The sequence below is a fragment of the Macadamia integrifolia genome, unplaced genomic scaffold (genome assembly GCF_013358625.1).
Source record: "Macadamia integrifolia cultivar HAES 741 unplaced genomic scaffold, SCU_Mint_v3 scaffold1382, whole genome shotgun sequence".
NCBI classification, from domain to species: domain Eukaryota; kingdom Viridiplantae; phylum Streptophyta; class Magnoliopsida; order Proteales; family Proteaceae; genus Macadamia; species Macadamia integrifolia.
Genome location: NW_024868185.1, coordinates 10,188 through 26,578, shown reverse-complemented (window position 1 = coordinate 26,578; position 16,391 = coordinate 10,188). Strand labels below are relative to the sequence as shown.

General features: G+C 36.8%; 1 protein-coding gene and 1 long non-coding RNA gene across 6 annotated transcripts; one reads left to right on the top strand and one right to left on the bottom strand.

Annotated features, from left to right (window-relative positions):
* Positions 1 to 1,160: 1,160 nt before the first annotated feature.
* On the bottom strand, positions 1,161 to 4,912 carry LOC122063625 (nuclear transcription factor Y subunit C-3-like). Its single transcript, XM_042627323.1, has 8 exons — positions 4,748 to 4,912; positions 4,462 to 4,527; positions 4,100 to 4,199; positions 3,603 to 3,673; positions 2,033 to 2,227; positions 1,808 to 1,918; positions 1,521 to 1,616; positions 1,161 to 1,399 (listed from the first exon to the last, which is right to left on the bottom strand). Exons 1-8 carry the CDS (start codon positions 4,850 to 4,852, stop codon positions 1,397 to 1,399), a joined length of 747 nt encoding a protein of 248 aa, XP_042483257.1. The 5' UTR covers positions 4,853 to 4,912; the 3' UTR covers positions 1,161 to 1,396.
* Positions 4,913 to 5,601: 689 nt separating this feature from the next.
* LOC122063624 lies at positions 5,602 to 12,798 on the top strand. 5 transcript variants are annotated; one of them, XR_006135412.1, is made up of 9 exons: positions 5,602 to 5,844; positions 6,029 to 6,071; positions 6,154 to 6,242; positions 6,552 to 6,582; positions 6,746 to 6,836; positions 7,191 to 7,301; positions 10,953 to 11,293; positions 11,391 to 12,275; positions 12,386 to 12,798. It is a non-coding gene; the product is annotated as an uncharacterized LOC122063624 (long non-coding RNA). The 5 variants fall into 5 exon arrangements; XR_006135410.1 differs by lacking the exons at positions 5,602 to 5,844; positions 6,029 to 6,071; positions 6,154 to 6,242 and having other exon boundaries at positions 6,410 to 6,582; XR_006135414.1 differs by lacking the exons at positions 5,602 to 5,844; positions 6,029 to 6,071; positions 6,154 to 6,242; positions 10,953 to 11,293 and having other exon boundaries at positions 6,410 to 6,582; positions 12,024 to 12,275.
* The last annotated feature ends 3,593 nt before the right edge of the window (positions 12,799 to 16,391 follow it).

Sequence of the window (16,391 nt, the reverse complement as noted above, 5' to 3'; positions counted from 1 at the left end):
CCGGCTAAGTGTAAAAATGGGATTTTTGCAAATGGTTGTGTTTTAAACAAAAAGAAAATTTTGAAAATAAAAGTAATTGTTTTTAATCATTGTATGTTATTTGTTGTTTCTGTGTTGTTCCCTTATTACATTCTATCTTACTAGGTTGTGAGCTCACTCTATTAAATATGACATTTCAGAGGAATAGATTGGTGGTATGAGATGCCGCTTGTTCAAGGACAACCTAAAGCTTTCCATTATTTTATTTTACTTTAGTAGATGATTGTAGTAGGTTGCTGTTTTATGTAAACTCTGACAAAGTACTTTTTTTTTATTATTATTTTGGGATCACACCTTAAATTGCCACCAGTAGGTATGATTTTGAGATTTTTATCTTTGAGTAGTTTTATTTGTTTGACACTTGAATTTTTATGAGTTCTTATATGCTTGATTCTTGGTGAATGTTTTGGATGACTTGATCACTGCCCATGAGGGCTGTACCCTTACCTATAATTTGGATCATGACAACACCACTCTCATTAAGGGACTTGAGAGGTGTGGATAGCAAGGTAATTGAGAATTACCTGTGAATTTAATTTAAGTAATATATAATGGGGTGACTTCTTTATGTATTCTTGTGGGCCATTATTTCAATAATGAGCTTGTTGGCCATGGTTATTTGGCTGTTTGGCTTTGGGGTTATCTTGACCTCCAACCTACTTGATAGAAAAATGAGGGTTTTCTTATATTTTAGTCTATAACCATATATGCTAGATCTGTAAATCTAGCAAGGCCAAAATAGTTAATGCACAATGTAAGCACTATTTAAGATTACATTGTAAAATTTTGAAAATGTACAAGTGTCACCCACAAAGAGAATTGAATAAGAATTAGAGAGAAAAATCAGATTCGAAAGATTGACCAGCCTAAGGAATTCACATTTAGGGAGGGACTCCTTACATGTTTAATACGAATCCATCTTCTCTCTATGAAACTACCGTCTCATTGACCACAAAAATAGCGTCCAAGTAGAAATAACCATTGTCCCACTTCCCATCAAGCCTAGAGTTGGGGGCATGATCATGTTTCTCTCTCCCTCTCTCTCATATATATATATATATATATATATATATACAAACACACACATGACCACACAAAACATACCCCAAACATATATCCAATTTAAGTTTCTAAAATCACCTATTATTATTGCAAACATATTGTCTTTAGGAACTCTTAACAGCACTTATGCCAACAAGGCTGACCACATAGATAAATCACTTTATTTCAAAGGAAAAAAAAGAGAGGAAGAATTAAAGAAGATGATCACTTCTCTTAACCCTCCATATTCTTTCAGCTGCGACCTTTTTTATTGTTAGAGACTATCACAGCTTCTTCAGCTTTCTAAGTCCTCACTTCACTGTAAAAAATAAATAAATAAATAAATAAATAAATAAATTTAAAAACTCAGATACGTCAAACTCTTACCACTTGGTGAAGCCTGATAACTTTTAAGAATAAACCAATAATTTAAATCTCACCTGAGGACCAGGTGGTCCATAGAAGAACAAGGTCTGAGGTACTGGTGGTTGGACCATAGAGTGTGGAGGAATTTCTTGCTCCCTCACCATGGATTCCTATCACGAAAGAAAAACATTATATATGTCACAGTGGTTTGTTAATTATAAGGAACAGACATAGAAGATAGTTTTTGAATAGTCTCTATACTCATAACTTCGAAGTAGCTCTAACACTTCCTACCAAAAAGAAAAGAAAAGAAAAGAAAAAAAAAAGCTTTAATCAAAAGCCTAATTAATAGGTAACTTACCGCATTCAGATTTTGGAGGTAGCAGTTCAGATCCATCATGGGGAAATTGACTCCTCCATTATGAGGAACAAGTTCAGCAAATTCCATGTCCCCTCGAGGTGGCTCCTCTTCCTATTACAATATCTTGATACTGTTAATTTCATCCACCACTTAATCTTTAATTAGTTTATCTTGATTAACTGGAAAAAAAAAAGTAAAAATTATGAACACATTATGTCAAAATACCTTGGTATCATCTTTTGGGAAGATTCGAAGCAGGAAATTAAGAACATCTCCCTGATTTATAGCATTAAATATATCATATCGCAGCAGAGTTCTCCTCTTGTATTCTTCACTCTTCGACCATGACCGAAGGGTGAGTTCTGAAATGAAAAGCTCACAAGCTTTTGCGAAAAGGATAGGAGCATCCGCGCTTATCATCTGGTATTAGAAAGCTCAAACAAGGATATTGGAAGCAGTTGAAAATACAAACATTAGTGACCAATTCTACATCAAGTTGAACATGCCAAAGATGCAACGATACATAACACATGCACATGCAACGAACTTCGTACAAGTTGTAAACTCGGATGTCCTAAGTTTGACTCCCACTAGGAACATTTTGGGTCATTCACACGGGGGTGTTTAGTGCTCTTCACTGCTTTCAGTTAAAGTTGAATGGTCTCATTCAACCCTGGTACGACCTGGTCCATGTGGTTGTGGGGTCAATATTGGTCCGCGGGACTAGTCAGGCTGAAGGCCTGGATACCCGTCGTTATCTAAAAAAAATTGAACATGCCAAAGATACATAACACATGCACATGCATAGGGGGAATAAAATTGTCTTAGGGGTATGAATTAGATTCATTAAATAAGAAACTAGATTCCATTTTGCATTGCTTTCCAATATAAACTAAAAATTGATCCAATTTTAAGAGCCAATCCCAGATAAACTCCATATAGATCCATATGGATTTTTAGATTATATGTGGCCTGTTGTTTTGCTGACATAATCATGCATATTCTCTTTATGTATTTGGTTCCCTTTTTTGTTCTTATTCATTCAAGGACACAAATCGATATGGGACAACATCACTTTTGAAATTATAAATAAAATCCTTCACAATTGTATAGTTTCCATACTCTAAGCAGAAATAGGCATCTTTCCCTCTATTGGGATCTTCCTACCATTACTCTACCCTAGTTTTGTTGTATCTCCTTTGTTCTCTGTTTCTTACCTCCCATATTGTTTTTGTATCCTCATTTTTGTTGGATATCTTTGTCCCCCCATGGGTTCTGTTCTATCATTTGCAGAAATGCAACCCCAAAAGTGATGCAGAAGATAATGAGATAAAAAAAAAAAAGAACAAACAATGCACATAGGTTTACGAGGTTCGGCAAGATTACCTATGTCCTCGGTGAGATGAGATTCTACTTTACTCTCAATGGAGAATAGGGTCACAATGCTCGTCCTCACACCGCTCAGAATTGCTTACAGAGAAAGTCAACCTCACTACATATATATAGCAAAAAACCCTAATTTGAAAAGTAGAAAACTCCCCTCAAATAAAAAATTTGAGTTGAGACCCCTGCACCAGTACTCCCTAGATTAAACTGCGACGTAATATAAGACATCGTACACCAACACCTCCTTTTGCTTTTTTCATTTTAAGGCTCTTTTATTAGGGTCTACTCTTGGATAGCCTTTTTGAGTGTGTTGCACTCTTTTTGTCAGTTTAACATATTATCTGTTTACCCCCCCCCCCCTAAAAAATAAAATTAATAAAATTAAAGACAAACTGATCAAGATACAAACCTTCACATCTTCATCAGATTTCATGATTCTTTTAATCCTTGCAAGGGGAAGTTGATGCTGCTGCTTAAATTCTACAAAAACAGAATGGAGAACTGAATGACTGAATAAAAGGAAATATGAAATATTTAGTGTTCTTTACTCTTTACTGAAATAAGAAGGGGTGCTTTTTTCAACCAAGAAATAATTTATTGTATCATTATTATAATTTCCTATATAAAATCAAAGGAAGAAAACCACTATATATATATATATATGTACTTCAGAATCACAAAATTCTTGATTCATACTTCTTAATACCCAAAAAAGCAAGAGTATTATAAAAACTTTCCAAAAGGGGCTATCCCTAGCCATAAAAACATAAGTGTGTATGACCTCCTGAAAATAATTAGCTTGGAGCCAATTCTCAATCCTTATTGCACTCAAGAGGAAATATAAAGATGTTTCTACTAAATATACTTAAAAATAAAATAAAAAATAAAAACCTAAGAAGAAGAAACCTGAGATCTGATTAACTTCAAGCAATTGTTGTTGCCAAAACAACCGCATGTTTTGCTTCCACAGTTGTAAATGATGTTCTCGCATGGTTTCTTCATCCACCTAAGAAAATAAGAAGCTTAATTACAGACTATAAACAAGACCTAGATATGAAAGGACAATTAATACAAGACCCAAATATGAAGTGTGAGGTTGAAATTAAGAAGACCACTTCACCTCAAATTGTTGATGGCACTGACTAGGTAACATAGTCAGCTGTGGCATTTTCATGAAATTGTTCATTTTTACAAGTGTTCGTGAAGAGAACTTAGGAGGAAAGAATCAAAGAAGAGCAACTTTAAACTAGACTGATAAGGAAATTCACCTGATGAGGTGCTTGGGGGTCACGAAGTAACATGCTTGGGTGAGACATTAGCATTAAGTTGTGCAGCTGCATGAATGGAGGCGAAATAAAAGATGTCAGCTTCATGATTACTTTAAATCCATCGGGTATTTGAATTAGAAGATATTATTCAAATTCTAAACTTTAACTCTCCTCATTCATCCTCATTTTGAATGTTCTTAGTTAATATTGAGGGAGGAAGACTCTTTAAAATAGGAAAAAAGAATCATAAATCAAAGAAGATAAAACTAGGCTGAAAAGACTTCACCTCATGCATTGATGGCTGGCGATGATCAATAGGGAAAATGGGAGGAGGCGGCATATCCATGGAGTTGTGAGAAGATGCAAAATGCCTGGACTGGTTTGAATCCATGGTGAACTCTTCTCTCAATCTCACAACCTCTTCCTCTTTGATAGTTTTGTGGGGGAGGATAGAACAATGAAACTTGTTCTTAAATACAATTTTTTTTTTTTTAGAGAGATGTCATTAATTAAAGTTTATCCCTATGGAGTTGTGATAAGGTAGATGTGGGTCCATAAACTATATTATAGATCACGACTTGAACCACTACTTTGGAATCTTCAAAAATATGATCAGATGCAATAGATTGTACTCTTCGTCAAGGAAGATATAACTCCGCCATACAATTTCCTTTGTATCAGCATCTTCCAATGCATCGATATGATAGGGTGAGCTTGCTCAGTCACTTATGGAAAGGAGAGAGTACCATAAATGCTAATTAATTAATGAATCCTTGTTTTGGACCTCCATTTACTCTTATTGACGTATAGAAAATATGTTCACCTTCAACCCATTCCTGACGGTTTCCACTAAATAGTGGTTTTTTTTTCCCCTTTTCTGGTTTTCCTTTTCGTGTAATTGCATGTAACCGTCTAAGCAGAGTTTGTTTATTTATTTAAGTTTTTTTTGGACAAAAGGATAAGAACAACTTGTTAAAAGACCTACTGGGTAAGACTCTTTGACCGAAAAGTAACGAACAATAAAAGGGGGTGGATGGGACCACCAAAAGTGAGCGAAGGGAAGCCTTGAGGGCCCATTAGGGGGCGTTTGGTTCGAATTTTCCACCAAATCACATTCTATGGAATCAGTTTCTCATTAAATTTAAACCATTTGACTCATATTTCTGAAAAGCTGATTCGGAGTCGTGGTGTCCAGTGGAATCCCACATTTCAACTAAAATCCATGACTCAACTGGATTAACCTCAATAGGTTAATCCAGGATCGAGTCACGGTTTCTAGGGTTGTTATAAAAAGCCTAGATTCACGGTGAATCAAAATTTTTGGAGTCGTGCGATTTTTACGGTGAAGGTCGATCGCAGTTTACCTGAAACAGATAAAGGGAGGTGAGATTTCTCTTCGTCTTCCTCTTCTTCTTCTTCTTCTTCTTCCTCTTCTTCCTCTTCGTCTTCGTCTTCTTCTTCTTCTTCTTCTTCCTCTTCTTTTTTCTTCTTTCTTCCTTCTCTTTTTCTTCTTCTTCTTTTTCTGTGATTAGGGTTTCTCACGTTTACCCTCCTTCCCCTTCATCAGACGCTCGCAGCTGAGAAGAATTTGAAAGCCGAGTTGATTGAAGGTGAGATTTCCCCTCTTCTTTGTTTTCTTCTTCTACATTTGTGTTTTATTAAGATTATTGAACTTCGGTTTCTATTTTTCAGGTTGTAAACTTTATATCTAGGGTTTACCCTCTTTTCAAATCAGACGCTTGAATCCGAGGTTTGAATCTGCAAAACCGAGTTGATTGGAGGTGTGATTTCCCTTCTTATGTGTTTTTCTCTTCTTCGTCTGTGTGTTATTAAGATTATGGAAATTCGGTGTCCATTTTTTCAGGTTCTTAATTTCATATTTAGGGTTAAGGGTTTGGTTTCTTCTTCTTCTTCTTCTTCTTCTTCTTTCTTCTTCGTCTGTGTTTGGGGTTTCTCACGTTTACTTCTGGCGGCTAGAAAGCACTTGGGAACTTAACCGGCGAAGAGAGAGAGAGAGACCTATAGTCCCCTTTTGCTATCTGTGTTTTTCATTTTTTCCTCTTTGGTAAATGCTAATACATTTGGTGAAGACCATCGAGATCACTTCTTTACTGAGCTCAGGTAATCCATTCGATCATTTTCTTTAACTTCCTTTGTTATTCTGTAAAGAATTTCTGTTGCAGAGATAGTTTTTTTCATTTTTGTAGTTTTGAGATGCTTAAACTTCACTACCATTATGTTTGGATCTGATGAGACTGCGTTTTCTTCTGATTTCTTGTTGTAGAATTCTAATTGATAAAAGGAGTAGTGATCATGGCACTCATGAGGTCAACCAAAAGGCCTATAGTTGATGATCCCATCACTATTTGATCAAGGTGTGGTTTCAGTCTAGGGGTTTGATGATCCCATCACTGTTTGAACAATACTATTTCTGATTTTTTTCTTGGTGTGTGGGGTTGGGGGAGGTTGCTGTTTATTGGTTGGGTTTCATGATGTTTCTCTTTTGTGCTCTCCTTGCTCGGCGTCCTTCATTGGGCCTTTGGGGGTATCTGTTGCATTGCATCTTTACAGATGGTTTCTTGCTATTTCTTTGTTGTGCTCTCCTTGCTGTATTTTATTGGGGTGTCCTGTTGTATTGTGTCTTTACAGATGAATGTGTTTGGTATATATCTACAAATATTTCAAATGGGTCTTTGATTTGTATCTTTAAATTTGAAATGGTGTTGTAGGTGGGAAAAAAAATCTTAGAGCTTATTCGAGATTCAGGCAACTAGACGTCTGGTTCAGAGCAGGGCAGGTGGCAATCAGAACTTACCCAAGTAGCAATAGAGTTGATTGAGGTAAGCATCAAGAGGCCCTACATTCAGATTTCCAACTTTGTGTGTTTATGTGTAGAAACAAAATTTGAGCATCCCCATGCCTTAAGAAATTGCTATCCCAACTTCTTTTTAGGGTATAAGGCAATTGCAATTCACTTTACCCATTTCTTGAATTTTGTTATGGAAATGTAAGTTTTTTTGGACTAAATTATGTAGTTTCCATCTTATAGGTGGGCTATGATTTGAGGTGTTGTGGATAACGTGTCATATACATCTTCCACCCTGAGTTATGTGAAGAAAAAGTTATAGTTTCTACATATCTTGCATTGAACAGGATACATGTATGGGTTGAATGATGAATATCTTGTGCCTGTTTCATGGTGGGTTGAGAAGAATAAGGGGATGGTTCAATGCACACCTCTCTTGAGATAAAGTTACTATCATGCTTGATCTAATCAATAGGAAAATTAAATCTATCATGCGATTATTATTAAAGACAAAGGGATAGTTTACTGTAGGTGAAATAAATAATCTGTGAAAATAAATTATGGAGAGGAGTTTTCTGTCCAGGAGCATGCCCTACACCAACAGCCCTTGGGTCTACCTCTCTTCTCCTAAAGAGAGGTAGGGATGTTAATTCACAGGGAAGAAGAGAGATAGACATAGAGGTTTCAATCGATTTGTTATTGGTTTTTCTGTTCATGATACAAATTGAAATTCAATTAAAACTGAATAATTTTCTTAACATCAAAACTGAATCATATTGAATTGATTCAGTTTTATTCGGTCCATGCATGGTCTCCATAATTCAGTTCAAATTCGATTTAAGTGGAAATAACCAGTTGAAACAAATAAAAATAGAAAGAAAATTACAGACCTCATTAAGATAGAGTCTTATAATGTCAAATTTGATATATGTCAAACATTTATTGCACAATTCATCAAATATATACGATTGTAGGGTTTAATATGGTTTAATTTTGGCTCAGTTTGATTTATATGGATTACACTTTATTCAGATCGATTCGTTCAAGTAAACAATTTTCAATATAAAATGGAAACCAGATTGAATCAAATGAATTTTCACCTTTCAAAATCAAAACAAATCAAAATTTTTTATCCTGACAATTCATCTGAGGAACAATTTTGCTCTTGTAATAAGCATTATGACAATACCTGGAGTCTCATGGGAATTTAGGACACTCTCTAAAGGTGGTTGGCTTGTAATTGACCCACATAATTCCTGCTAGGCTTCTCTCCTTTGATCTTTCTAGTACCATCTTTTTTTAAACAAAGACTTGGGCAGCCAAATTGGGACTCAACCTGGGAGTAGTGTAAAAAAAAAGGTTTCAAGATGAATCATCTACATCTAAGAATCCATCTTAGCTGCCAAATCCAAGAGTAAGTGATATTTATTGAATTACAACCTTGTTTAACTAAGTTTAAAGCAAACTAGGCCTAGGAGCTGCAAATTTGAACAGGCACACACCTCTTTAGATCACGGCTCTTTAACCCCATGTGAACGTTGTGCTTTTTTGTACTTATCCCCAAGATGCTGACCAACCAGATTAGATCACTCCTCTTTAACCCCATGTACAGTTCTAAAAGTTGTTTTGTTGTGGACTAATTTCTGCCTGACTTAAATTAATGTTTATTGTTAATGAAGAGCAATGGTCAATTCTGACTATTATGTTTTTCTTGAAATGGGAATGATTCTTTGTTCTCTGTTGATATTTTGATTGAGTCTATATTAATGAAAGAATTTTGTGTGCCAATAGTACCATGTACTACACTATGTAGAATTGGTGCTTATAACTTAAGTCTTGTAAAGCACCGATTTATAACTGATTCTTATATAGAGCACCAATTTATTATTTGTTTAATTTGAATGTAGATTTACTTTTACAATGGAGTTTGATGACGGCTACAAGAGGCGAAGGAAAATCATAATCTTTGCGGCGACTGCTGTTGTTATAGCAGTAGACCAATATATAAAAAAATATCTGAACAAAGAGCCATACCGTTGTGAACCCCTACGCGGTATTATTGAAACAGAGAGAATTATCGGTCACACTGATAAAACCTGTCGAGAACAAATAAGGTTAAGCAAGAGGGCTTTTTTCAGTTTAAGTCATTTGATTAGGGAGACGGGTCTATTGAGGGATAGCAGATCTATGCAAGTGAATGAACAACTAGTTATGTTTCTACAGACAGTAGGACACAATGTTAAAAACCACGTCATTGCACACAAGTTTGGACATTCTGGTGAGACTGTAAGTCGGTACTTTAACCTTGTATTATGAGCAATCATTAAATTGTACCCGATACTATTGAAACCGCCAAGTGTCGCAGTGCATCATCGAATAACAAGTCATGAAGGAAGATTTTACCCTTATTTCAAGGATTACATCGGAGCCATAGATGGATCCCATATCCCTGCGTGGGTGCATCTAAGCGACCATCCGAGGTTCCGTGATAGGAAGGGTGATATTTCCCAAAATATTCTTGCTGCCTGTGACTTTGACATGAAATATACTTACATTCTTTCTGGTTGGAAAGGATCAGCATCAGATGCTTGAATCTTAGACAATGCATTGCACAGAGACGGTGATGGGAAATTAGTGGTGCCACGACGTAAATATTATCTCGTTGATGCTGGGTATGCTAACCAAGCGGGGTTCTTACGACCATATCGAAACGTTCGATACCATCTGAAAGAGTGGATAAATATTGATCAGTCACCAAGTGATAAAAAGGAATTGTTTAACCTGAGACATTCACAATTAAGAAATGTGATTGAACGTTCATTTGGCCTCCTGAAGTCAAGATTCAAGATCTTGAAAAACCAACCAGAATATCCTTTCAAAACACAAGCAAGAATTGTGTTGGTAGGTGTGCTGTTATACAACCACATTCTTACACAGAATAATGTTGAAGAAGAAGAACGATGGCTTGATGAAGAGGATGAAGAGGGTGAAGAAGATAGTACTAGTACCCAATCTACCTCTCACCAAGTAAATGATGATGTTGAAGATGATAGTTCTGATGGCGAGGATCATGTGCAGGAGAATGGTGATTGGGATCTATTTCGAGAGCAAATTGCTGACCAGATGTAGGCTGATTGGGTGGCAGACGATTTGTCCAACTCAGATTGATTATTTATAAACTAAAATATTTGCTATTGATTAACTTCTATTTGGAATGTATTTCTAATGTGGACAATCTTAATTTTTTTTGCATGGTTTGGGATGACTGTATAACTTAAACATACTTAGTTCTAAAATTTTGTGTTGTGGGATGACTGTATAACTTAAACATACTTGGAAGCAAATTTTGTGTCGTGGGATGCATGTATGTGGACTATTAATTGAATTGCAATGTTAGGTTTATGGATTTCCCAATTAGTAATTGTTATTATTACTTGGAAGCAAATTTTGTATTGTGGGATGCATGTATGTGGACTATTAACTGAATTGCAATGCTAGGTTTATGGATTTTCCAATTAGTAACTGTTATTATTGCTTGGTTTAAAATTTTGTGTTGTGAGATGTACTCTATTTGGACTATTAACTAAATTGCAATACTAGGTTTATGGATTTCTCAATTAGTAAGTGTTATTATTACTTGGTATTAATGAAATATACTCACATTGTATATGGTGTATTTTTTTAGTTTTGATGTGATGGAACCAATAGGAGATTCTAATAGTAGGTCACGGGACATTGTTTCATGGCCTAGTGCCGTTTCTCATTACATGTTGGAGTGTATATTGAAGCAGTACAAGAGTGGTAAGAGTGGAGATAATGGACTGAAAAAAGAGCAGTTCATTGAAATTGCCAACCAACTGAAAGAAATTATTTACTAGTTACGACTGTGAACAAGTGAGAAACCACTTCTGGATTTGGAAGCAAAGGCTTAGAGCATTGGGTGACCTACAGAAGCAAAGTGGATTGGGTTGGAATGCATCTGATATGAGATTTGATGCTCTTCAACACTTCTGGAATGACTATAGGGTATAATGGAATTTTTTAAATTATAATTTCTATATAATTGTGTTTTTTTTTCTTACTTACAACATAAGCACATTGACATTGTCCTTTATATTGCTAGAAAAAAGAACAAAAGTATTGGAAGGAACATAGTGTGCTCCCAATTCACCTTGAAGTTGGAGCTTTGCTAAGGAAAGAGATGGCAACTGGGAATGATTCAACAATCCCCTCTGAAACTGCCACTGCAGTTATGATGGACGTGATAGGTACTCAGGTTGAGGGAATAGGGAACAATGATGGTGTTGAATATGAACCTATTGAAGAAAAGAGGAAGAAGGGCGCAGCTGAAAAGGTGGTAAGTCCATTGAAATCGATTGCTAACTCAATCGAAAAGATGTTAATGAGTGAATCTTAGTCTGAATTTGGGAGAGCAATTATAGAAGTTGTTGATGCCATTCCAGACCTCAATTTTCAACAAAAGTTTAAAGCCAAGGAATATTTCATGGCCAAGAAGAATTCTGCCATTATCTTATTGGAAACAAGAGTAGAAGATAGGCGAAATCTACTTGAGATGTACTTGCCAGAGATTGAGAAGAATTGAGGTGACAATAGGAACTGTGAAGAATTCGAAGACAATGGTTTTTGGAATAGAAATTTGATGTGTTTGGTTGATGTAACTTGATATTATGTTAAGTCTGTGACAGTATTTTCTATGCATATTTCATCTCTTGAAAATGTTTGTGTTAACTTACAGATGACATCGAATGTATCCGCTTATGCTATTGCGAAGTGTGATTACTGTGGTAAAGATTGTTCAATTTTCACTTCTAAGTCAGGGTCACATGTTGGAAGAAAATTTTTTAAATGTTCATTGAATTGCCCCTTCTTCATGTGGGTTAACCATCTTAAGATGTGTGAGTGTGGGAACGGTCAATGTAAGGTCAGAATTGCGAAGACAAGTGCAAATTATGATCGATATTTTTGGTGTTGTCCACAATCAACTGGGGTATGAATGGTTTGAATTTTTTATTTTTTATTTTTATTTTTTTTCAGATGTTTAAGATTTGAATGTTTATTTCCTTATATTCTTATAAGATGATTATATTTGCTACATAGGTTGAAAACAAAGGTTGTGGAATGTTCGAATGGATATCAAATTCAAGCCCAAGTTGTCATACTTACTAGACTCCACCTAGGTCACTATGCTCGGAAACCTCAACTTCATCATCTCCTTCCCCTTCATCAGACTATATCAAAGGATACTTGAACGGTGCAATAAAAGAATCGGAGGGTCATACGAGGATATTGAGAGATGTTCTTGACACACTCAAGAAGCTTGATTTAAAAAAAAATGTAGGATGAACTTTTTTGGAATTTTTTGGAAAACAAAAAGGCCGAAGCCATTGTAATGATAAACGTTTCATTATCCTTTTTTTTTATATATAGAAAGACTTAATTATCATTTAATAGTACTTGGATGAACTCAATACTATATTATACCTTTATATGCTTCTTCTCTCATTTGGTCCTAAGTACCTATATTACTTGTATAAGTTGTTGGAGACTATTGTTTCTACCCACTTTAAAGAAGATCTATCTCCATAATCCAAATCAAGCTCTGGTTTGGGCAATTTTCAGATCTGAAGCGTGTGAAATTACTGCTGATCTGACCAACAGATCATGATTCTGTTTAGTTATGACTTAATTTCTCATATATAGAGGGTTGCTCTATCGAGGTTTGAAGGCCATCAATAATAGAGAAGTCCATCAGTTAAAATTTTCACATATTACCATAAAAAAGAAAAAATAAAAAAAATAACCAATAAAGTACATGTGTGGAACAAATTTTGGTTTTTGGTTTTGTTTTTTGGATTTTTTTTTAACCCAACAGAACATGGGTTCAAAGACTCAAGGGTAACCAAACAGTTTACACTCAGAATCAATGGCTAGAATCAAGGTAACCAAACAGTTTTTCACTCAGAATCAAGTGACAGAATCAGGGTAACCAAACAGTTTTCCACTCAGACTCAAATGACAGAATCAAGGGAACCAAATAGTTTTTTTACCAAAAGGTAATTATTCCAAAGAAACTCATTCATATGAGTTAGATACAGAATCCTAAATCCTTAGAATCTGATCCAACGGATAATTCGAACCAAACGTCCCCTTAGCTAACTGATGGGCTTCTATTACAAATTCTTGAGGGACATGAAAATAGAACTCTGTATAGCAATGTTTCTGTTTTTCAAAAATAGATTCTAGGTCTGGCACAATTATTTGTGATTCTACATCTTCAGACCAGATGGTCCAAGGTCTACCCCATAGACCAGATGACCCTTCAGGAGATGAGGATTACCCCAAATGCCGGAAGTGGTGTGGACTAGAGAGGCCACAGGATAAGGAGGGGGCCAACAGTGATGTGGATGACGAGTATTTTCACCCCATGGTCCACCACCCCACATTAGCATAGCACTAGGTTCATGAGCAGGATGCACCACCACCACCCTTCATAGCCTCAAATGCAAGAGAAGCTTCTACCGCTGCCGATCCATCTTAGGAGCCCACTATGGGTGACTTGATGGAAAATGAAGAATACAAGAGGAGAACTAAGTGGCTTTACAACTTGAAGGTAAAAAGGTGAGTGTTCCAAGTCAGTGATTTGGTCCTCAAAAGGAAGGAAATCTCTGATCCGTGCCACATAGGCAAGCTAAGTGCTAACTGGGAGGGCCCATATGTAGTCTCCAAAGTCGTACGATCAGGGTATACCACTTGCAGACTCTGAAGGGTGAACTTGTCCTAAGGTCCTAGAATTCGAAAAACCTCATAAAATACTACACGTAATATACAACTAGGCAAATTACTAAGCTACTTATTAGTTCCAACTATTAGTCCTCATTATCTTTTGAAATAAAACCTAATCTATGTTATATGCTTTTTGCGAAGTCTAAATTTTTGCAAATCATCTATATAGAAATCCAAGGACCAACCCTCATGTTGACGAAATAAAGGCCGGTCTACACCGATTAGCAACACCCAAGGGCCCAATCCCCGGGATGGTTGATAAGCCCAGTCCGTGCCGATTTGTAAGAACTTAAAAAAATCCAACTCCGAGTTGACACATAAGCCTGAACTATATGGTTCGAAAAAAATGGCCACCCTTGGTTGGTGACGTAAAGCCCGATCCCTATTGATCAGCACATCGAAGCACAACACAACAAAGTAGTGAATCAAGCAATGAAACTCTTCATTCAAAAAAGAAAGCTAAAAGAGGCTTTTTACAAGATGTACTTGAAAAAAACGATGAACAAAAATATAGGACTGGTTTAGTCTCACTCAACTTAGAGTCATCACTACAACTCGATAGATCTAAGGTCGAGTTCACTCTTTCGTTAGCCTCCTGACTCGCTTTAACTACCAGCTGGTTCACTTTCTGAGACTTCTCTTCTTCGATCTCCTTCCTGGTCTGAAAGTGTACAAGCTTAAAGGGCTTAAAGTTGATAATGGCTGCTCGGCAAAGACAAAGTCCTGGCAATCACGAGCCCCATAAATATAGGCATCAATGTGGAAAGTTGTGATGTAACTTTTAAGTCCTTCAAAACCTTGTACCTTTCAACCGCATGGGCTTCGGCATTGGACACCGCCTCATGAGAGACCTTGAGCTCTTCTTCAATCTGGGCCATCTTCCTTTCGGCCTCCTCCTTCGAGGATCGTTCATTTTGAGAAGAGGTTTTCTCCTCGTTGAGCTAAGCCCGAACAGAACTTAGATTAGCCATAAAGATCCCGAACGAGTCCTAAAAAGCCTTCTTCTCCCCCTCCCAGCTAGACTTATCAGCCTCGTGAGCCTCAAGATTTAAGGCAACATTGGCCTTCAAGACATCCACATTTTCCCGGGCATCTAGAAGAGAGCTTTGAGTCGCCTTGGCCTCAACTTTCACCCTCGCCAGATGCTCAGAAAGGGTAGCGATCTCATAGTCCTTAGTTGCAATAGTGGCCTGCAATGAGCTCACCTGCTCAGGCAACCTATCCACCCGGTTATAGGCCTCCGAACCGTCGGACATAACTTGCATAGAAAGGAAGTTAGTATCCAAAAATCAAGTAAATAGTCAAAATCACCGCAAGTAAAAACTCACTTGTACAAGTGTTGCTCTTCCCTTGCGACGTAGCTCCTCCATCATCATCTCCTCAAGAATAGATCGATCCTGGGAGAAGTAATAGCTGCGGGCCCAGTAACTAGCCATAAAGTTCTCATCAAATACTGATCAGTTATTGTGCAGGATGATCCTTAGTAGTTCTTGTCATCGACGGCCACATAGTCTGTCGAGACGGGTGTACCCAAGCTGTGTACATGCACCTATCACAAGGCCATGTACAGATAAAGTAGGTATGTAGCCATATATTAAGGCACATACGTATATTACATCGTATGTCAAGAGTGAGATTCGTGCCGAGGGCCGAATTCTGTCAAAATCCCAAGTTTTGGCCCTCAGGTGGGCAGACAGGTGGGCGCATCCACCCACCTGAGTGACCCACCCATGTGAATACTTAGTTATTTAAGAAGTATATATATAGCATTTATGTTTTTCTTTTTCTTTCTCATTTATGAGACTCGGACGTTGGTGAGAAGAGTAAAGAGGAGAGAGAAAAGAAAGGAAAGAAGAAGAGGAGAGAAGGAAGAGGAAGAAGAGATCGATTTCAGCGGCGCCGAGGCTTGATCTTCCCATTTCGACGCTAGAAGAGTGATCCCCAACACTAAATCTACGTTTAGAGGTGAGCAAAGGCTGGGTTCTTTAAACTTTCATCATACCCAAGAAAAACCCTTGATTTGGGTAGGGTTTCTTGAGATCTTGTAAATCCCCCTTGAGATGATGAATCTAAGGTTTAATAGATAATCTATGTGTTGATTTTGAAGGATTTGAAGAAGTATTTACAAGGTTGGAGAAGCATTGTTGATTTGAAGTGATTTTGGGGTTTTGAAGGAGTTCTTGAGCAAAGAAGGTAAGATGGCTTCCCATTCCTTAAATCTAACCTAGATCTAGGTTAGAGCCATCTTATGAGGCCTTGAATGAGTGAAGAATGGGTTTAGAAAAGCTCCATTTGGATCCCCAAAGGTTGGGGAAAGGTT